This window comes from Mandrillus leucophaeus, unplaced genomic scaffold (assembly GCF_000951045.1).
Source record: "Mandrillus leucophaeus isolate KB7577 unplaced genomic scaffold, Mleu.le_1.0 Scaffold894, whole genome shotgun sequence".
In the NCBI taxonomy this organism is placed as follows: domain Eukaryota; kingdom Metazoa; phylum Chordata; class Mammalia; order Primates; family Cercopithecidae; genus Mandrillus; species Mandrillus leucophaeus.
This window is the reverse complement of record NW_012109741.1, coordinates 789,872-813,409: the sequence shown is the minus strand read 5'-3', so window position 1 is coordinate 813,409 and position 23,538 is coordinate 789,872. Positions and strand designations below refer to the sequence as shown.

Here is a 23,538-nt window from a genome sequence, read left to right as displayed (position 1 = left end):
TTTTTGAGACAGAGTCTTGCTCTGTCGCCCAGGCTGGAGTGCAATGGCACAGTCTCGGCTCACTGCAACCTCCACCTTCCAGGCTCAAGCAATTCTCCTGCCTCAGCCTCCCAAGTAGCTGGGATTACAGGCACCTGCCCCCACACCCGGCTAATTTTTGTATGTTTAGTAGAGACGTGGCTTCACCATGTTGGTCAGGCTGGTCTCAAACTCCTGACCTCAGGTGGTCCACCCACCTCTGCCTCCCAAAGTGCTGGGATTACAGGCGTGAGCCACTGTGCCCAGCCTGAGCTGTTCTTTGTCAACTGTGCTGCCGTTTTCGTTTTCAGCTGTGGGACTGAGCCTGCCTTCCTGGTGTGTTCATGCACGCCACTGCTCTAGTCATGAAAGCAACTCGTTCTTATGCCACCAAGGTCGCAAGCAGATGGGGAAACGTAGCACAAGAAGCCCGGCAGACCTAGCCTGCTTTCTTGCTTTGCCACTTACTAGCTGTGTGACCCTGAGCAAGTTACAAAATCTCTCTGAGCCTCTTTCCTCATCTGGAAAAGGGAATACGATAATAACAATCTGGAAAGATTCTCGGGGGATTGGACGTCATGTAGAAAAGGGACGGCTTTGCACATGGCAGTTCTCACCTAGCAGCTGCCCGGCACAGAGTAGACCACTCAGTCATTCCCTCACCTTGAGTTCCTGATGTCTGGCTTTCTCCAGCATGCGCAGGGCTCTCTGGTGGGAAGCCTCGAGCTGGGCTTTCACAGCCTGGTTCTGCTGAGTGGTCTCCTGGAGTTCACGCTGCAGCTTCTCCCTCTCAAGGTCCGACAGCTGCTTGAGCGCCTGCAGGTCCTCCCTGTAGTTGCTGGTGCACTGCTCCAGAGCCTGCTGCATCTGCAAGACCTGCGCACCAGGCATCCTACCCTCAGTCTAAGCCCCTTGCCTTTCCTGGGATGTTTTCTTTAAATAAAAGCTTTCTAAATGTCACCTCCATGCAGCTGAGCCTCCTCTGCCTCTAGGGACTCTGAGGGGATGGAAGCTGCAAGCTTGAAGGACCTGGGGGTGGCTAGTCCTTCCAGGGACCCCCCAGCTAGAGCCACGAATGCCGGGAAAGAGGAAAAGAGGGGTGGGGACACCAACCTTTCAAGAGAAATCAAGAGGGGACTGGAATGCCTTCCAGGGACCCACGTGGCGTCCCCCCTCCTCCCTCAGGTGCCTGCTCGAATCTGGCTTCCTCACTGAGGCTTCTCCTGATAGCCCCGTATAGTACTACCTCCCCCAAGCCCACGTACCCCATCACAGGACAGCCTCCCTGCTCTCGTTTTCTTTTTCCTGAGCCATCATTACCTTAGAATGAACTACGTGATTTACTAACTTCTTATGTCAACCATTTATCGTCTGTTCCCACTTCCATTGCTAAAATATATATATCTCTTTATATTTAAAGAGATATATATATATATTTTATATATATATAAAATATCTTTTTTTTTTTTTTTGAGACAGGGTCTTGCTTTGTTGCCCAGGCTGGAGTGCACTGTTGTGATCATGACTCACGGCAGCCTCGAACTCCTGAGCTCAAGCAACCCTCCCACCTCAGCCTCCTGAGTAGCTGGGAGTACAGGCACATGTCACCATACCCGGTAATTTTTTTTTTTTTTTTTTTTGTAGAGACAGAGTCTTGCTATGTTACCCTGGCTGATCTTGAACTCCTAGGCTCAAGCGTTCTTCCTGCCTCAGCCTCCCAAAGGGCTGGGATTATGGGTGTGAACCACCACACCTGGCCATAAAATGTAAGGTATTTTTTCTGGTTTGTGCATTGATGAATTCATCAGCGGCTCATACTGAGTGCTCATTAGCACAGCAGGTTTTTTATTTTCTTTTTGAGATGCAGTCTCACTCTGTCACCCAGGCTGGAGTGCAGTGGTGTGATCTCAGCTCACTGCAACCTCTGCCTCCCGGGTTCAAATGATTCTCTTGCCTCAGCCTCCTGAGTAGCTGGGATTACAGGTGCCCACCACATGCCCAGCTATTTTTTATATTTTTAGTAGAAACAGGGTTTCAGCATGTTGGCCAGGCTGGTCTCCAACTCCTGACCTCAAGTGATCTGCCCCCATCGGCCTCCCAAAATGCTGGGATTATAGGCGTGAGCCACCGTGCCCAGCTGCAGCAGGTTTGGGATGAATGAATAAATAAAACCAAGAATCCCACTTTGCCCTGGTCCTGTAATGCCTTCCCAGCTTGGATGTGAATCCGGCCCTGCATGCATTTCCAAGTTTGTAAAAAGGAGGGAGCAGGATCTCAGGAAGGGAGAAATCCCCACCAGGGTTGTCCTACCTGGGCTTGCAATTTGGCCTTCTGGCTTTGCCAGTCCTCCTGTAGACGGGGGATTTCGGATGTTTTCTCCTTCAACAAAGAGCCCAGTGGAGGTTGTGGGTCACTTCCCTCCTTGAGAAGCTCTTCGGTCCTTTGAAGATAGGGATGCCACAATCACAAAAGATCCTCGGGCTGGGAATGACACTGCCACTCTGATAATGTGACAGCCACTGTGCCTGGGAGGAGGGAGCTCTGAGAGCAGTTAGTGGGGGTTAGAAACATCTTACTTGACTTTCAAAAAGCAACCTACCATATAAAGTGTATTATTGCACTTAGGATACAATCAGGAACCACCCGATATCTGTTTTTTTGCGGGTTCTTAATAAATGGTGATCAACTGTCAAAATGACTGAAAGCTAGAGTTACTGATATGAGGTCTTTGGGTCCAAAAAAGAGAACTCTGTGGTCTTAATTTTGCAGCTCTTTCTGCACATATAAAAACGACCACAACACTTCACTTTAACACAGTGTTTTGCGCTTGTCAAAGCACGCTCACACATTTTACTGGCATCCCCAAGTACAAATCGGGGGACTATAAATAGGCCTCCACATATGTAACGTGAACAAGGAAATGCTAGTTTAAAGCTGCAAGAGTTTCTGCATTCTAGATAAGATGCTCCCTTCCTTAATTCTGAACTTTTGAACCAGCTGAGAATTTCAAGCGCGATTGGGTTAGATTGGGATGTTAAGTATTTATCTTGTTTCACAACGTGAAAGGATGCCACATGGTGGGGCTCTCTAGAGAGACTGCCAGGTCATAAGCAGCATCTGCTTCCCCTGACAAGGACATCAGGCCAGAGCTCCAGAGGTGGGGTTTAGGGTCTTGGGCTGTGAGAAAAGGCCATGAGACGGGGTACTCTGCTTGGCAGAGGTGTGAAGGCCCAGGCTGGGGGGTTAAGGAAGAGACAGACAATGGGGACCCCTGAAAGGAAGGGTATAATGCTAGAAGCAGCATAGGAAGGTGGCCAAGAGGATGGTGCAAGGGCCAGACTACCCAGCTCCAAATTCCAGCTCTACAACCCACTCAATGCAGGAGAGAGTTTAAAGATCTCACCAAGATCTTTAAACTCTCCTGGCTTGAGCTTCCTCCTCTATAACATAAGGTTAATAATGCTACCTTTTCCACAAGGATTAGTAGAGTCAGTATCTATAAAGTGCTTAAAACAGTGTCTGGCGCATAGTAAGAATTACATAAAGAACTAACTATGGGCTGCGCGCGGTGGCTCACGCCTGTAATCCCAGCACTTTGGGAGGCAGAGGCGAGTGGATAGCCTGAGGTCAGGAGTTCGAGACCAGCCTGACCAACACGGTGAAACCCCATCTCTACTAAAAATACAAAACATTAGCTGGGTGTGGTGGCGGGCACCTGTAATCCCAGCTACTCAGGAGGCCGAGGCAAGAGAACTGCTTGGACTCAGGAAGCGGAGGCTGCAGTGAGCCGGGATCACAACATTCCATTCCAGCCTGGGCAACAAGAGTGAAACTCCATCTCAAACAAACAAACAAACAAACAAACAAACAAAACTACACATTAAAAGAGAGACGTTTTCTTTCTCTGCATTCTGATTCTCTTAGGTTATCCTCAAGCCTTTTGAAGGTGTGCAAAACATAGCCACCTTTAAGGAGCAATGAAACAGGGATACCTGGGTCTGAACTCTGGGTATGAAACCAAGGGTTAGGAGGCCAGAGCAAGTGGAAGAGCAGCCTCGGGCAAGAGTGACAGGTGGCACCGCCAGGTAAGCACTCCCGGTGAGTCCCAGGAGAGGGGAGGGGGCTGAACTTTCTCTCAGGATGGGGCTCAGTTATTATTATTCTTTTTAATGTTTTATTCAAGTAAAATTTACATATAGTGAGGTACACAGATCTTAAGTGTACAGTTCAGTGAGTTTTGACAAATATATACAACCATGAAACCAACATCTCAATCAAAATACAGAATATTTTCATGACCCCAAAACTTCCCTTGCAGCCAAAGCTTTGATTTCCATCACCATAGATCACTTTTGCCTGCGCTGAAGCATCATACAAACAGAATCATGTGGGATGCATTCTCTTGTTTCCAGGTTATGTTGCTCCCCATCATGTCTTTGGGCCTCATCCATGTTGTTGTGTATGTCAGCAATTCATTCTTTTTGTTGCTGTGTAGTATTCCTTTACATGAATATATGGTAGTTTGTTTATCCATTTTTCTACTGATAGACATTTGGATTGTTTACACTTCTGGGCTATTATAAATAAAGCTGCTAGAAATAAACGTGTCCAAGGATTTTTGTGGATATATGTTTTTCTTTTCTTGAGACAGAGTCTCGCTCTGTCACACAGGCTGGAGTACAGTGGCGTGATCTTGGCTTGCTGCAACCTCCGCCTCTCAGGTTCAAGTGATTGTCCTGCCTCAGCCTCCTGAGTAGCTGGGGCTACAGGTGTGTGCCACTACGCCCGGCTAATTTTTGTATTTTTAGTAGAGATGAGGTTTCACCATGTTGGCCAGGCTGGTCTTGAACTGCTGTCCTCAAGTGATCCACCTGCCTCGGCCTCCCAAAGAGCTGGGATTACTGGTGTGAGCCACTGCGCCTGGCAATGCTTTCCATTTATTTTGCTTAAATACCTAAAAGTGGAACTGCTGGTAGGTATGTGCTTAATGTTTTAAGGAACAATCATATAGTTTTCTAAAGTGATTATAGTATTTTAGACCCTGTCAGCAATGTATGAGAGTTTCAGTTGCCCTGGATTGTTGCTAACATTTTATGTTGTTAGACTTCTTAATTTTAGCCATTCCAGTGGGTGGGAAATGGTATCTCACTGTGGTGGTAAGTTGCATTTTTCTGATGACTAATGATGTTAACCATATGTTCATGTGCTTACGAGCCACTCACATATATATATATTTTTCTTTTTTGGGACAGGGTCTTGCTCTGTTGTCCAGGCTGGAGTACAGTGGCCCATGGGTTGCTGCTGCCTCAACCTTCCAGACTCAAGCAATCCTCCCACCTCAGCCTCTTGAGTAGCTGGGACTACAGGCATGTGCCACCACACTCAGCTAATTTTTGTATTTTTTTTTTGGAGAGATGGGGTTTTGCCATGTTGCTCAAGCTGGTCTTGAACTCTTGGGCTCAAGCAGTCCACCTGCCTTGGCCTTCCAAAGTGCTGAGATTACAGACATGAGCCACCATGCCCAGCCTCACATACATCTTTTTTAGGAAAGTGCTTGTTCGAGTATTTTGTCCATTTAAAAAATAGTTTTGCAGCATGTGACAAAGATGCCCTCTCTCACTCCTGTTCAACATAGTATTGGAAGTTCTGGCCACGGTAATCAGGCAAGAGAAAGAAATAAAGGCCATCCAAATAGGAAGACCGGAAGTCAAACTATCCCTGTTTGCAGATGACATGATCCTATATCTAGAAAACCCATAGTCTCAGCCCAAAAGCTCCTTATGCTGATAAACAACTTCAGCAAAGTCTCAAGATACAAAATTGATGTGCAAAAATCACTAACATTCCTATACACCAACAGCATTCAAGCTGACAGCCAAATCAGGAACACAATCCCATTCACAACTCTCACACACACACAAATATAGAAGGAATACAGCTAACCAGGGAGGTGAAAGACCTCTGCAAGGAGACTGCAAAACACTGCTCAAAGAAATCAGAGATGACACAAACAAATGGGAAAACATTCCATGCCCATGGTTAGGAAGAATCAATATTGTTAAATGAATATACTGTCTAAAGCAATTTATAGATTAAATGCTACCTCTATTGAACATTTTTCAAGGAAGTAGAAACAACTATTTTAAAATTCATATGGACCCAAAAAGAGCCCAAATAGCCAAGGTAATCCTTAGCAAAATGAACAAAGTTGGAGGCATCATGCTACCTGACTTCAAACTATACTACAGGACTACAGTAACCAAAAGAACATGGTACTGGTACAAAAACAGATACATAGATCGATGGAACATAATAGAGAACCCAGAAATAAAGTCACACACCTACAACTATCTGATCTTTGACAACCCTGACAAAAACAAGCAATGAGGTAAGAATTCCCTATTCAATCAATGGTGCTGGGATAACGGCATCATTTGCAGAAGATTGAAACTGGACCGCTTCCTTATACCACATACAAAAGTTAACTTAAGGCCAGGCATGGTGGCTCATGCCTGAATTCCAACACTTTGGGAGGCTGAGGTGGAAGGATCATTCAAGACTAGCCTGGGCAACATAATGAGACCCTGTCTCTAAGAAAATAAATTAACTCTATGGAATAAAGACTTAAATGTAAAACCCAAAACTATAAAAACCCTGGAAGACAAGCTAGGCAATACCATTCTGGACATAGGAACAGGCAAATATTTCATGACGAAGGCACTAAAAGAGATGGCAACAAAAGCAACAATTAACAAATGGGATCCAATTAAACCAAGAGCTTCTACACAGCAAAGGAAACTATCAACAGAGAGAGCAGACAACTTACAGAATGGGGGAAAAGATTTGCAAACTATGCATCTGACAAAGGTTTAATATCCAGCATCTATAACGAACTTGAACAAATTTACAAGAAAAAAACAAACAACCCCATTAAAAAAGTGGGCAAAGGACATGAACAGACACTTTTCAGAAGGAGACATACATGTGGCCACAAATCATATGAAAAAAACTCAACATCACTGATCATTAGAGGAATACAAATCAAAACCATAATGATATAGCATTTCACACCAGTCAGAATGGCTGCTATTAAAAGGTCAAAAAATAACAGATGCTGATGAGGTTACAGAGAAAAAGGAATGCTTATACACTGTTGGTGTGAGTGTAAATTAGTTCAGCCATTGCGGAAGACAATGTGGCAATTCCTAAAAGACTTAGAGGCAGAAATACCATTTGACCCAGCAATCCCATTACTGGGTATCTACCCAAAGGAACATAAATCTATTATAAAGATACATGCACACATATGTTCACTACAGTACAATTCACAATAGAAAGGACATGGAATCAACCTAAACGCCCATCAATGGTAGACTGGATTTTAAAAAATGTGGTACATATATACCATGGAATACTATGCAGTCATAAGAAAGAATGAGATCATGTCCTTTGCAGGAACGTAGTTGGAGCTGGAGGTCATTATCCTTAGCAAACTAAAACAGGAACAGAAAACCAAATATCACGTGTCCTCGCTTTTATAGGTGGGAGTTAAATGATGAGAACACATGGATACATAGAGGGGAACAACAGACACTGGGGCCTACCAGAGGGTAGAGGGTGGGAGGAGAGAGAGAATTAGGAAAAGTAACTAATGTGTATTAGGCTTAATACCTGGGTGACGAAATAATCTGTAACACAAACCCCCATGACACAAGTTTACCTACATAACAAACCTACACATGAACTCCTGAACTCAAAAGTTCAATTAAAAACCAAATAGGTTTGTCTTTTTATTACTGATTTATAAGAGTTATTTATATATTCTTAATACACAGGGGATATTTTATCCCGGTCTGTGGCTTTTCTATTCATTTTAAGTTTTTTTTTTTAAATAAGCAGAACTTTCAATTTTGATGAAAACCAATTTATTAATTTTCCTTTGATAATTAGTGTTTTCACATCCTATCTAAGAAATTACTGCCTACACCAAAGTTTCAAAGATACTTTCCTGTTTTAGTTTTTATATTTTAGATGTATGAAACATCTCAAATTAACTTTTGTGCATAGGACATAGTAGGGGTTGAGGTTCATTTTCTTCTCATGTGTATCCAGTTCCAACACCATTTGTTGAAAAACTTTTCCTATGTCCATTGAATTGCGTTGGCACCATGAACAAAAATTAATCTAGCAACTATGTGTGTGTGAATCTATTTCTTAACATTCCATTGTGTTTCATTAGCTTATTTGTGTACTGGCATATTGATACCACAATGTCTTTATCACTAAAGCTTTATAACATGCCTTGAAATCAGGTAGCCTGAGTCCTCCAACTTTCTTCTTCAAGATTTTTAATATTAGTTTTGCCTCCGTGACTTGCTCTGGCCCATGGAAGTTGGGTGGAAATGAGAGTGCATTTCTGAGTTTAGGCTTGACGAGCCACTGCATGTTTCCATAAGTCTTTTGAACATCTTCCCTTTACCATGACAACAACATTCCCTAGATGGGGACTAATCCTTCAGCCTGGGCCACAGAATGAGATGGCATGTGGAGCAGATTTTAACTGTAGTTTGTGGCAGAGCAATAACACCTGACCCTCACCCAGGAGCCAAGCTCATATAAGTCCCACTGATATGGTTAGGTTTTGTGTCCCCACCGAAATCTCATCTCAAGTTGTAATCCCCATAATCCCCACGTGTTGAGGATGGGACTTGGTGGGAGGTGATTGGGTCATGGGGGCAGTTTGCCCCATGCTGTTCTCATGATAGTGAGTGAGTTTTCACGAAATCTGATGGTTTTATAAGTGTTTGTCATTTCCTCCTACACATACTTTTCTCTCACCTGCCACCATGTAAGACGTGCCTGCTTCCCCTTCTGGCATGACTGTAAGTTTCCTGAGGCCTCCCCAGTCAAGCAGAACTGTCAGTCAATTAAGCCTCTTTCCTTTATAAACTACCCAGTCTTGGGGGCTTCTTTATAGCAGTGTGGAAACGACCTAATATACCTGCAGAGCCTGATAGAGCCAATCATAAGGGTAGCTAATCTATGAGCTAAAAATCTTTGATATTTGGGGGTGTTATAGCAGCAATAGCTGACTGACATAGGTGATATAGGTGGGGATCTCCTCAGGATCACAAAGCTTGCTTATATCCCCTAATTAAAGAACACTTGGAAACATATGGGCAGAGGTTTTGGGCCAGTGCAGGTCTGAATCTTGGACAGGTTTGCTAACTTCTTTGAGCTCTAGGTTCTTAAGCTAAAAAATGGCTTCTCTGGGTTGTTGTAACAATTAAGTAAGATAGTTTATGTAAAGCCCATAGCTGTGCTGAAGACCTACAAGATATGCTTGTTGCCTCCACCAGCATGATGCAACGAGCAGTGATAAATACTTGAGGATAGAATGAATGAATGGATGAATCCTTCCACATCTGAGTCCTCATTCATTGGAGCACTCAGAAGTCTGCATGTCTTTCTGTACCTTTCTTCTTCATCACTGCTGGTTCCTTCTTCAGCGGCTAACTTATCTTGATACTCCTCTCCTCTCGGCGAAGTTTCATCCAGCTTCAAGCATGGATCCTAAGGCAAAAATAAAACATAAAAACAGGCAAGATGAGCTTAAGTACAGCTTAATGATTCAATCTGTGGCTTATTCAAATCAGAGAGCAGAGGAGAGGGAGCCCTCAGCAACCCACTATCAGTGCCCTGCTTGCAGGGGATGCCAAGGCTTGTGATGATGACATGACTAGAACAGTGCCTGGCTTACTGTGATCAATGCCAGCCCTCATCCCTGTATCCTGTTTTTCAGTCTATGAAGCATTTCACACTGCTGACAAAACTAAAGCATAAAGAGGGGAAGTAACCTGGCTAGGGTGCCACCATCAGTGAGGAGTGGAAATGAAATATGCAACTGGACAATAGGACCTGGGGACTGAACTCTTGACCACTTCATGATATGGTTCCAAGCATAACCCTCAGAGAGGGCTTTGTTTCCTTGGTAAGCCTGCTGCACAGGGCTGTTGCGAGGACCTGAGAACGATGCTAGCTCATGGCTAGTGGTAAGTGTGAGCAACTAGTGTTACTATTACATCCGTTGTACAGTTTGTAGTCTGCTATGTCCCATTACGTAGAATCAGAAAACATGGAACTTGCTGAATGACCAGAAATGTGGTATGGGAGGAGAATATGGAAACTATTAGTTAACAGTGAGGCTTCTGAATATTTTATGAATTGAATTTGCTCATGTTATCATTCTTTCCTTCCCACAGAGATACACGGGTGTAAAAGACCTTGTTATTTTGATTTTTCTATTTGTCATAACCACACGGTCCATGAAAGCAGCATAAGACAGGGTAGGAATAGATTTGTCTCATGAAATAGTGATCATTGTAACGTGTGCTTTTCACTAACTAGTTGTATGGCCTTGAGCCAGCTTCTTCCCTTTTTTGGACCTGAGTTTCATCAGCTGTGAAACAAAGGGGCTGGCTTACATCTGTGGTCAAACTGTGTTCCAGGGATCCTGGGAGGTGTCTCGTGGTAGGAAGGGGCAGAGCTGAGGCTGGAGGGTAGAGCCTTGGGCTCCCATTCACCCTTGATCTGGAACTGCTTTGGTTGCCTTTCCACATACTGTATTGTCTATAAAAGGCCATCAATGTCAAGACCAGTGAAGACCTCCACATTGCCAAATCCAATGGTCAATTCTTGGGTCTGTGCTAACTGGGCCTCCCAGCAGAATTGGAAATATTGATGATTCCTTCCTTTATGCAGCCTTCTTTCCTGGGCTTTCTCCTCCCCCCGCCCCCAGTTGCTGTTTCTCAGTCTTCTCTGCTGAAGTCTCCTCCTCTCTTGCTTCTCAAACTGCCACATGTCCAGAACCAAACTCTTGGTTTCACTCCTCCAAACAACAAGCATGCACTTGGCTCAGGGCTTTGCACTGGCTGTTCCCTCTTCCCTCTGATATTTGCATTCCTTACTCCCTCACTTCACTCACTGCAACCAGGAGATTGTCTCTGACTTAAAGCTTAGGCTGTGCTACCAGACGACCTGTGTTTAAATGCCAGATCTTTTACTTATTAATGATGTGACCTTGGAAAATTACTCAGGTTTTCCCAAGGATTAAATGAGTCGATACAATGTAAAGTCCTTAGAACAGTATTAGGTACCTAAGGAACACTCAACACTCAAGTTTATTCCCTGGAATTATTTTTTTTATTTTTATTTTTATTTTTATTTTTTGAGACAGAGTCTTACTCTGTCACCCGGGCTGGAGTGCAGTGGTACAATTTCAGCTCACAGCAACCTCTGCCTCCCGAGTTCAAGCAATTCTCCTGTCTCAGCCTCCCGAGTAGTTGGGACTGCAGGCATGTGCCACCATGCCTGGCTCATTTTTTAATTTTATTTTTTTATTTTTAGTAAAGACGCATTTCACATGTTGCTCAGGCCAGTCTCGAACTCCTGAGCTCAAGTGATCTGCCCACCTCAGCCTCCCAAAGTGCTAGGATTACAGGTGTGAGCCACCATGTCTGGACTGTTCCCTGGGATTCTTGTTCCCTGGATACCTTCTCTAAAATTCCAGCCCCTCTCACTGTTCTCCCCACCTTGCTCTGTTTTTCTCAAAGTACATATCACGGCCTGACGTTGACTTGTCCACTTTTTAATTATCTGTTTCCCTCACTGGAAGGTAAGCTCCATGAGGGCAGGGACTTTGCTCACCTGTTTCCCTGATGCCTAGAACAGTGTGTGGCACATGTGAGTCATTACTAAACGAATAAGCACAAATATGTCACAGGCCACTCCAGGATAGCGGGAAGACTACTCTCTCCCATACTTACCCTACACTCACTTTTGTTGTTGTTTTTTTATTTGTTGTTTTTTTGTTTTGTTTTGTTTTATGATACAAGATTTCACTCTGTCACCCAGGGTAGAGTACAGTTGCGAAATTGTGGCTCACTGGAGCGTCAACTTCTCAGGCTCAAGAGATCCTCACACCTCAGCCTCCCGAGTAGCTGGGACTACAGGTATATACCACCATGCCCGGGTAACTTCTTACATTCTCTGTAGGCATAGTGTCTTGCTATTGTTGCCTAGGCTGGTCTCAAACTCCTGGGCTCAAATGATCCTCCTGCCTCAGCCTCCCAAAGTTCTCATATTACAGGTGTAAGTCACAGTACCCACCCTTCCCCTGCTTTACATCCCATGGAGAGAAGGGCCTGGGATTGCTGCATTGTCATGAAAATCCCTTGGACATGTGGCTGGATGGTGGCATGTGGAGATGGCTGTCGCCCAAACTTTGAGTGTTTTCCTGCCCTGCTTTAGGAGCCTTTATGATTCATAAGTTCAAGTTCTGTTTAAATCATTTGCATTGCCTCTAAATGTAGCAGAATACCATGTGATGCCCACTTCCAGAGATTCAGCAAGGAGATGGCACTTGGGTACCCACTGCCCACTGTGCTGGGAGGATCTGTCCTGGGGCACTCCAAAGTGATGGCCTGAGAGAGAGTAAACATCCGCTCTGCCTCCTGCAGCTTTTCTCCCTAAGCCCTTATCTTCCCTCTGGGGTGCATATGTTCTGAGTTAACTCTGCTAAGCCAGAAATACACTTCCCAGGACTTCCTTCCCTGCATACTCTGGACCATGTGACTTTGCATAAAATGTGGAAGATGGAAGTGAAGCAGCAGTCATTTCCCTGTTAAGCTTGGATGCTTGAATGCAGGGCATCCGGTGCTGTTGTAGCTTACACACGTCATTGCTGATCTGCTCGCTCACCTTATCGGCCCGGGCAGGTTTTGGGCTCTCAGCTCCTTCAGCTCCTGCTGGTTTCTCCTTGAGTCCTCTCTATCCTGGGCCTGTGTGTACAGCTCCTGGGGCAGCAGCCAGGCCTGAAGCTCCTCCCACACCTGCCAGATCCTCCTCAGGGTTCTCCCTATCCCCGGCCACGTGCATGTCTAGCTCCATGATGAAGGATGCCTGATTCTCCTACAGGTCACTGCATTAGCAAATGTGGAGCCTTGTTGGCTTCAGATACTGACACGGTTCAAGCCCAGCCTTGTGGGCTGCAGTTCGTTCTTGATCTTCCTCACTTCACTTCTGTCCTTCTTTCCTTCCAGCGGCCCACTCTGCTGACTTTAGTCCCACCACCAGGTAAAGAAGCAACAGTGGAATGTGAAGTGTTTACCTGGCTCCTTCAATTATGCTAGGTTGGTTCCTAAATTTAATCTCATATCCTATATCATTCTTAGTAGCTTGTTTCTGTGATCAAACCCTAATTGATACATCCTTTAATCTCCAGATCCTACTTATTCTTTGAGGGCCTATTCAACTGTTACTTCCTCATGAAGGCTTCACAATATCTTTTGTTGCAATTACACCTTCTCCTCTTGAAGTTCCCATAACAATTTTTTGCTACCACAATTTTCTTTTTGTTGTTGTTGTTTTTTGTTTTGTTTTTGAGATGGAGTCTTGCTCTGTCACTCAGACTGGAGTGCAGTGGTGTGATCTAGGCTCACTGCAACTTCCACCTCCTGGGTTCAAGTGAGTCTCCTGCCTCAGCTTCCCAAGTAGCTGGGACTACAGGCGAGCGCTACCATGCCTGGCTAATTTTTGTATTTTTAGTAGAGACAGGGTTTTGCCATGTTGGTCAGGCTGGTCTCGAACTCCTGACCTCAGGTGATCCATCTGCCTCGGCCTCCCAAAGTGCTGGGATTATAGGCATGAGCCACCGCGCCCAGCCTTGCTACCACAATTTTCTTACAAATACTTATGGATCACTTACTATGTGCCAGGCATTGTTCTAGGAACACATGAATAAACAAAACAACAAAAGTTTTTCTGCCTTGTATTGTTGTAGGAGCAATTTCTTTCTCCCTTCCTAAACATAAGTGAATGTAAACATAATCCCAGATATAGTTTTAAAAATGTTATAAACCCTACAGCCAGGGACTGCGAACCTGCAGCACAGCTTTTTTTTCATAGCCTGAGTCCTCCCTCTTCATGTAACTAGAAACTAAAGTCAAGCTGTTTGACATGAACTGGTCACAGGGTCCAGTGAGGTTGGTTCATTGACGCATATTTTCAAACATGTTGTGACTAAACAGATTATAACCTACATGTGAACCAGAGGCTAAAAGGTCCTCCTGTGCCTCCTAGTTTCAGGTATTTTGGGCATAAAAAATATCTCAGAGATCTCTAATTCCCACAAAGCCCAGCAGTGAATATCATAGTCTAGAAGCAAAACAGCTTTGTGAGTTACCTGCCATAAGTTCAGGTTCAGTATAAACCTGGGGAAATTGCATGGCGAATGTGGAAGGAAAACAGATAATCAGATGAGCATACGTACTATTACAATATAAATATATAAATGATGTATGATTCAGTAGGTCCATGTCTCAAAAGGAAAATTCAAGGTTACAAAGAAATTGTGTTCAATAGAAAGCACAAAATATGTTGGCAAAACAATTCTAATGAGACCAGTAGTCAGAACAAACATGAACTGGCTAAGTTCTACATGGAGAGCTCTTCTGATAAAAGGAATTGTTCACTAAAATGCTCTAATAATGAAGCTATAGCCCTCTAACGACAGAGCCGGAAACATAAGGCAAAATGTGTATCACTGTAGTGAGAAGTGGGACAACTTATAATGGGAGATTTTAATATGCATCTCTCAGAAACTGATGCATTAAGCAGACAAAATGAGCTAGGATGAGGAAGATTGGAACAAGATCAGTAAGCTAAACCTAATAGCTAAGAAATAAACCAATAGCTACTAACATTTATGTGAGGTCACATAGTGAATGTATCCCAGAGCCAGGATTCAAATATGCGTGTTTTACTACCACACCAAGAATATGTGCTTTTTTCCTTATCTATAGGAACTATTTAAAATTGACCCTGACTTGATCTACAAAGCAAACCTCAACACAGTTCAAAGTGCTGACATTTTACAGACTGTTATCTGATGGCACTGCAAGAACATTAGAAAGCAATAAGAAAGTAGGTTTAAAAGAATCAGATAAACTTCAAAACTCTGGGACACAGATAAGACATACACTTAGAGGGAAATTTATAGCTTTAAATGTATTCATTAGAAAACATTCAAGAAGTTAGAAAATGAACAAAAGAATAAATCCAAAGCAAGTAGAAGAAAAGAGATATAAGAGACAAAACAAATGAAATAGAAAAAACACATCTGACCAACACATCTAAAAGCTGAGTTTTTGAAAGGATGCATCGGCCGGGTGCAGTGGCTCAGGTCTGTAATCCCAGCACTTTGGGAGGCCAAGGCGGGCAGATCACGAGGTCAGCAATCGAGACTATCCTGGCTAACACGGTGAAACCTCGTCTCTACTAAAAATACAAAAAATTAGCCGGGCGTGGTGGCGGGCGCCTGTAGTCCCAGCTACTTGGGGGTCTGAGGCAGGAGAATGGTGTGAACCCGGGAGGCGGAGCTTGCAGTGAGACGAGATTGCGCCACTGCACTCCAGCCTGGGCAACAGAGAGAGACTACGTTTCAAAAAAAAAAAAAAAGAAAAGAAAAAGAAAGAAAGAAAAGATGCATCAAACTTCTGGCAAGCCTGATCAAGGAAAAGGGGAGAAAAAACTTAAAGCAACATGAATAATGGACAAGGATCTCATGACAGTTATTAGCGATTAAAAAGAATTCCAAATGTACTCTGAGACAACACAGGGCCTATGGAAGGGAATCTGCAGGATATAATTTTTGGGCCATTTTATTGGCCACAGCTATATTTAAAGGAGTCCTGGGCAGGAGTCCAGAAAGAGGAGAGGACTGAAAATACTAAAATGGCTGATGCACCCAGATAACAACACTGGCTCCCAGCTACACTGCATTTGTCTATTTCTCTGCATTTTCTCATGGATGCATATGACTCTATGAAGTAGCCAGGAAAGGCACTGCCATCTTTGATTTACAGACGTGGAACTAAAATTGGAGAAGTCCAGCCATTTGTCTCAGGTCTCATGGCCACCGGAGGGTGGCACAAAAAGTAGAGCCCTATATTTCCTGATTCTCATCCACGTAATTCCATGTCACCGCACTGACACTCAGCTGGGCTGTTTTGACATGATTGTCAACTACCAGCATCAAGGACTAAAGGGATATGAGTTCAAACCATGTTGTGCAAATACCAAGTATCTAAAAAACTGCGACTCAAAAATCAACCTGAGAAGAGTAACGTCAGCAACAAGGCAGAAGGAAGTCCTGATCCCTTTTTTCCCCAATGAGCATATCACTGCAGCAATAATTCATGTACATATTCCCTTTGTAAAAAATCAGAAACTAATCAAAAGGCCTCTGCACCCCAGGAGAATGCAGAAACAGACTCACCAAAGCTGGTAGGGAGATTCAGAACACACTCTTGCCAAAGATGCTGCCCCTGGTGAAGTACCATATGATCATGAAGAGACCCCCTACACTAGCTTCAACCAGAGGAGGAAAGGAGTTCATTGGCATGTCTAGTACCCCAACTTTTCCAAGGGGGAGGTCTCTAGAGGACTAGCTTTTGTTTTGCTGCTGTTGGAGCTCTATAAGGGCCATCACAGTCTAGCCACTTGGAAGAGAATGGAGATAGAAACTTGGACTGGTAGATACCATAGCTCCTCCTTGGCTCAGTGTAGAGTGAGCAAACAAAAACTGCAGCTTCCTGCTTCTCACTGGGAGGAAATGAGTTTGTAGAGACCCCCATTATCTGGCCAGGCTCATTGATGGGGGATTCTCTTGTACAAGATGAACCTGGGAAGACTGGGAGTGGTGACTGGTTTGTCTAATGCATGGACACCAGCACAGAGAGTCAAGGAAAATAAAAATCAGGCAAAGATGTTCCAAACAAAGGAAAAACATAAATCTCCATAAATTGACCCTAGTGAAACAATTATATGATTTACCTGACAGAGAATAAAAATAACTTTGATAGAGTTGCTTACCAAGATAAAGAGAACAATGAATGAACAAAGTGAGAATTTCAACAAAAAAAGGAAATACTTTTAAAGTACCAAAAGAAATCATGGACCTGAAAACACAATAACACAATAACTGAAATGAAAATTCACTGGCCGGGCACAGGGGCTCATGCCTGTAATCCCAGCACTTTGGGAGGCTGAGGCAGGCAGATCACAAGGTCAGGAGATCGAGACCATCCTGGCTAACATGGTGAAACCCCGTCTCTACTAAAAATACAAAAAATAAGCCAGGTGTGGTGGCGGGCACCTGAAGTCCCAGCTACTTGGGAGACTGAGGCAAGGGAATGGCATGAACCCGGGAGGCAGAGCTTGCAGTGAGCCAAGATCGTGCCACTGCACTCCAGGCTGGGCAACAGAGTGAGATTCCGTCTCAAAAAAAAAAAAAGAAAATTCGCTAGAGGAATTTAATAGAACACTATATCAAGCAGAAGAAAGGATTAGTAAACTCAAAGACAGGTCACTGGAAATAATTCAGTCAAAGATGCAAAAAGAAAAAAGAAGAGAGAAAGGACAAGAAGGCTTATTTAAATATAATGACTAAGAAGTTCCCAAATCTGGAAAAGGAAATAAGCATGCAGATCCAAGGAGCCCTAAATACATCAGATAAGATGAACCCAAAGAACCATACTGAGATAGATAATCAAATTGTCAAAGGTCAAAGACATAAAATTTTGAAAGCAGAAAGAGAAAAGCTATTTGTCACATACAAAAGAACCCCCTCATAAGACAATGAACATTTTCCAGCAGAAACCTTGCAGGTCAGAAGGGAATGGGATGATATATTCAAAGTGCCAAAAAAAAAAAAAAAGTCAACTAAGAATACTATACCTGGGAAAACCCTCCTTCAAAAATAAAAGAAAGTTTGCTTTCTCTTGACTGATTTGGATGCCCTTTATTTCTTTTTCTTATCTGATTGCTCTGGCTAGGACTTCTAGTACTATGTTGAAGAGGAGTGATGATAGTGGGCATTCTTGTCTTGTTCTAGCTCTCAGACAGAATACTTTCAACTTTTTCCCATTCTGCTGAATTTTTACCATTCAGTAGAATGTGGGTTTGTCATAGATGGCTTTTATTGCATTGAGGTGTGTCCTTTGTATGACAATTTTGCTGAGAGTTTTAATCATAAAGGGATGCTGGATTTTATCAAATGTTTTTTCTGCATCTATTGAGATGATTATGTGATTTTTGGTTTTAATTCTGTTTATGTGGTGTATCACATTTATTGACTTGCATATGTTAAACCATCCCTGCATCCCTGGTATGAAACCCACTTGATCATGGTGAATCATTTTTTTGATATGTTGTTACATTTGGTTAGCTAGTATTTTGTTACAGATTTTAGCATCTATGTTTATCAGTGATATTGGTCTGTAGTTTTCTTTTTTTGTTATGTCATTTCCTGGTTTGGGTATTAGGGTCATACTGGCTTCATAGAATGAATTAGGGAGGGCTCCCTCTTATTCTATCTTGTAGAATAGTGTCAATAGGATTGGCACCTATTAGGAATAGTCAGCAGAGTCACCAGACAACCCACAGAGTGGGAGAAAATCTTCACAATCTACACCTCTGACAAAGGACAAATATCCAGAATCTACAATGAACTCGAACAAATTAGCAAGAAAAAAACAAACAATCCCACCAAAATTGGGCTAAGGACATGAATAGACAATTCTCAAAAGAAGATATCCAAGTGGTCAACAAACATATGAAAAAATGCTCAACATCACTAATGATCAGGGAAATGCTAATCAAAACCGCAATGTGATACCACCTTATTCCTGCAAGAGTGGCCATAATCAAAAAAATTAAGAAAAAAAAAGATATTGGTGTAGATGCAATGAACAGGGAACACTTCTACCCTGCTGGTGGGAATGTAAACTAGTATAACCACTGTGGAAAACAGTGTGGAGATTCTTTAAGGAACTAAAAGTAGAACTACCATTTGATCCAGCAATCCCACTACTGGGTATCTACCCTGAGGAAAAGAAGTCATTATACGAAAAAGGTACTTGCACAGGCATGTTTATAGAAGCAGAGTTTGCAATTGCAAAAATGTGGAACCAACCCAAATGCTCATCAATCAACAAGCAGATAAAGAAACTGTGGTATATATATACAATGGAATACTACCCAGTCATAGAAAGGTTGAATTAATGGCATTCGCAGTGATCTGGATGAGATTAGAGACTATTATTCTAAGTGAAATAACTCAGGAATGGAAAACCAAACATCATATGTTCTCATTCATAAGTGGGAGCTAAGCTATGATGATGCAAAGGCATAAGAATGACACAATGGACTTTGGGGACTCAGGGGGAAAGGGTGGGAAGTGGGTGAGGGATAAAAGAATACAAACTGAGTGCAGTGTATACTGCTCAGGTGATCAGTATACCAAAATCTCATAAATCACCGCTAAAGAACTTACTCATGTAACCAAACACCACCTGTTCACCAATAACCTATGGAAATAAAAAACAATTTTAAACAACAACAACAACAACAAACAAAAATAAATGAAAGATTTTCCCAGACAAACAAAAGTGGAGTGAATCCTTCATCACTAGACCTGCCTTACAAGAAATGCTAAAGGGATTTCTTCAAGTTGACATGAAAGGATGTTAAACAGCAACAGGGTAGCCTAAAAGTATGAAACTCATTAGAAAAGGAAAATATATAGGCAAATATAGAACTATATTATTGTAAAAGTAGTGTGCCAATCACTTTTAATTCTAGCATAAAAGTTAAAAGACAAAAATATTAGTAATTACAAGCATACCTCAGAGATATTGTAGGTTCAGTTCCAGACTACCACAATAAAGCAAACATTGCAATAAAGCAAGACACACTTTTTTTGTTTCCCGTACACATAAAAGTTATGTTTACATTATACTACAGTTTATTAAGTGTGCAATAACCTTATGTCTAAAAATACATATCTAAATTTAAAAGTACTATTTTGCTAAAAAATGCTAACAATCATCTGAGCCTTCAGTGAGTTGTAATCTTTTTGCTGTGAAGTGTCTTGCTTCAATGTTGATGGCTGCTGACTGATCAAAATGATCATTGCTGAAGGCTGGGGCAGCTGTGGCAATTTCTTAAAATAAGATAACAATGAAGTTTGCCACATAGCTTGACTCTGTCTTTCACAAAAGATTTCTCTGTAGCATACAATACTGTTTGACACCATTTTGCTCACAGTAGAACCTCTTTAAAAAGTGGAGGCAATCCTCTCAAACTGTCACTGATTTATTTATTTATTTATTTATTTATTTATTTATTTATTTGAGATGGAGTCTTGCTTTGTCGCCCAGGCTGGAGTGCAGTGGTGCGATCTCGGCTCACTGCAAGCTCTGCCTCCCGGGTTCACACCATTCTCCTGCCTCAGCCTCCCAAGTAGCTGGGACTACAGGTGCCCACCACCACACCCGGCTAATTTTTTGTATTTTAAGTAGAGTTGGGGTTTCACCGTGTTAGCCAGGATGGTCTTGATCTCCTGACCTTGTGATCCACCCGCCTTGGCCTCTCAAAGTGCTGGGATTACAGGCGTGAGCCACTGCGCCTGGCTGTCACTGATCTATTAACTAAGTTCATGTAATATTCTAAATCCTGTCTTGTTATTTTAACAATGCTCACAGAAGTCTCATCAGGAGTAAATTTCATCTCAAGAGACCACTTTCTTTCATGATTTGTAAGAAGCAACTCCTCATCCATTGAAGTTCTATCACGAGATTGCAGCAATTCAGTCACATCATCAGGTTTTACATTTCATTCTAGTTCTCTCTGTCTCTACATAGTTACTTCCTCATCTGAAATCTCGAACTCCTCCAAGTCATCCATGAGGGTTGGAATAAGTTTCTTTCAAACTCCTATTGTTGTTTTTATCTCCTCCCATAAATCATGAATCATGAATATTATTAATGGTTTCTAGAATGGTGAATGCTTTCCAGAAGGTTTTCAAAGGGCTTTGCCCAGATCCATCAGGGGAACCACTATCTATGGCAGCTACAACCTTATGAAATGAAATGTATTTCTTTTTTTTCACCCTGTCTTATTGTGCAAAGAAATCTACTTCCTAAATAATAAGACCTCAAAGGAGAAATTATTCCTTGATCTATGAGCTACAGAATGAGTATTGTGTCAGCAGGCATGAAAACAACATTACTCTCTTTGTACCTCTTCATCAGTACTCTTGGGTGACTAATTGGTCAATGAGCAATAACATTTTAAAAGGAATCTTTTTTTTTCTGAGCAGTAAGTCTCAACACTGGGCTTGAAATATTCAATAAATAATGCCATAAACAGATGTGCTATCATACAGGCTTTATTGCTTTACTTATAAAGCACAAGTAGAGTAGATTTCACACAATTCTTAAGGCCTCTAGAATTTTTGAAATGATAAATGGTCATTGGCTTTAACTTAAAGTCACTAGCTTTATTATCTCCTAACGAAAGAGTCAGCCTGTCCTTTGAAGCTTTGAAGCCAGGCATTGACTTTTCCTCTCTAGCTATGGAAGTCCTAGATGATATCTTCTAATATAAGGCTGTTTTGTCTATATTGAAAATCTGTTATTTAAGGTAGCCATTTTCATCAATGATCTTAGCTAGATCTTCTGGATAACTTGCTGTAGCTTCTCCATCAGCGCTTGCTGCTTGTTATGTTATGGAGATGGCTTGTTTCCTTAAACTACATGAAACAACCTCTGCTAGCTTCCAACTTTTCTTCTGCAGCTTCCTTGACTCTCTCTGCCTTTACAGAATTGAAGAGAATTACAGACTTGCTCTGGATTAGGCTTTGGCTTAAGGGAATGTTATGCCTGGTTTGATCTTCTATCCAGCCAACTAAAACTTTCTCCATATCAGCAGTAGGGTTGTCTTACTTTCTTATTACTCATGTGTCACTGGAGTAGCACTATTTATTTCTTTCAATAACTTTTCCTTTGCACTCACAACTTGGCTAACTGTTTGGCACAAGAGGCCTAGCTTAGGCCTGTCTCAAAGTTTTTGACATGCCTTCCTCTCTACGCTTAATCATTTCTAGTTTTTGATTCAACATAAAATGTGCAACTCTTCCTTTCACATAAACACTTAGAGGCCGTTCTAGTATTGTTAATTGGCCTAACTGCAATATTGTTGTGTTTCAGGGAATAGGGACATTCAAGGATAGAGAGGGAAAGAGACAGGGGAACAGCTGGTTCTGGAACACAACCAGAACACGCACAACATTTATTAAGTTCACCATTTTCTATGGGCATGGTTTGTGGTGCCCCAAAACAATTACAATAGCAACATGAAAGATCACTGATCATAGATCACCTTATCAGCTATAATAAGAATAATAAGTTTTGAAATATTGTGAGAATTACCAAAATGTGACACAGAGACACGAAGTATATTTTTAAATTAAGGTACATATATTTTTATAAATAATGCTATTACACACTTAATAGACTGTAGTATAGTATAAACATAACTTTTACATGTATTGGGAAACCAATAAATTTGTATGACTTGCTTTATTCAATATTTACTTTTTTGTGGTGGTCTAGAACTGAATTTGCAATATTTCCAAGGTATGCCTTCATAATGGAGCTGAAAAATTCCTATTGTCTAATGATGACATAGCCATTGTAAAGATATAGTGTTACACGTTATCTTTTCTATATTTAGCTACATTAGGATACATAAATATTTACCCTTGTGTTACAACTGCCCACATATTTAGTACAGTAATATGCTGTATTGGCTTGCAGACTAAGAGCAAAAAGCTATAGCACATAACCTAGGTGTGTAGTGGGTTACACCATCTATAATGTTCCCACAATGACAAAATCGCCTAACCACCCATTTCTCAGAATGTATCATTGTCATTAAGTGACATATAACTGTATTTCACAATTGAACTTGACCATGGAGATCAATAAATAGTTGACTGAATGAATGCTTTTTTTGTTGTTTTTAGATAAGGTCTGTGGCTCTGTTACCCAGGCTGTAGTACAGTGGCACGATCTCAGCTCACTGCAACCTCTGCCTCCTGGGCTCAAGCTATCTTCCCACCTCAGCCTCCCAAGTAGCTGGGACTACAGGTACACACCACCATGCCCTGCTAATTTTTTGTATTTTTTTGTAGAGATGAGGTTTTGCCATGTTGCCCAGGCTGGTCTCAAACTCCTGAGCTCAAGTGATCTGCCCACACTGACCTCCCAAAGTGTTAGGATTACAAGTGTAAGCCACTGCACCCAACCTGAATGAGCTCTTTCAAGTCCAGCAATACTTGTTTCAGTTGCTATTATGAACACCTTTACATGTATAAACTAGAAAACCTAGAGGAGATGGATAAATTCCTGGAAATATACAACTCTTCTAGATTAAACCAGGAAGAAATAGAAACTCTGAACAGGCCAAGATGGCCGAATAGGAACAGCTCCAGTCTCCAACTCCCAGCACAAGCGACACAGAAGACCGGTGATTTCTGCATTTTCAACTGAGGTACTGGGTTCATCTCACTAGGGAGTGCCAGACAATCGGTGCTGGTCAGCTGCTGCAGCCCGACCA

At 42.2% G+C, this 23,538-nt stretch overlaps 1 protein-coding gene across 1 annotated transcript in view; it reads right to left on the bottom strand.

Moving 5' to 3' along the window:
- FAM184B (family with sequence similarity 184, member B) overlaps positions 1-23,538 on the bottom strand; it is a 172,952-nt gene that overhangs the window by 30,200 nt on the left and 119,214 nt on the right. Inside the window, exons 8-10 of the mRNA XM_011969491.1 lie at positions 9,494-9,591; positions 2,329-2,458; positions 682-894 (exon numbers count right to left, since the gene is read on the bottom strand). Of these exons, the coding sequence (XP_011824881.1) occupies positions 682-894; positions 2,329-2,458; positions 9,494-9,591 (441 nt within the window). The remainder of the gene's footprint in view (positions 1-681; positions 895-2,328; positions 2,459-9,493; positions 9,592-23,538) is intronic.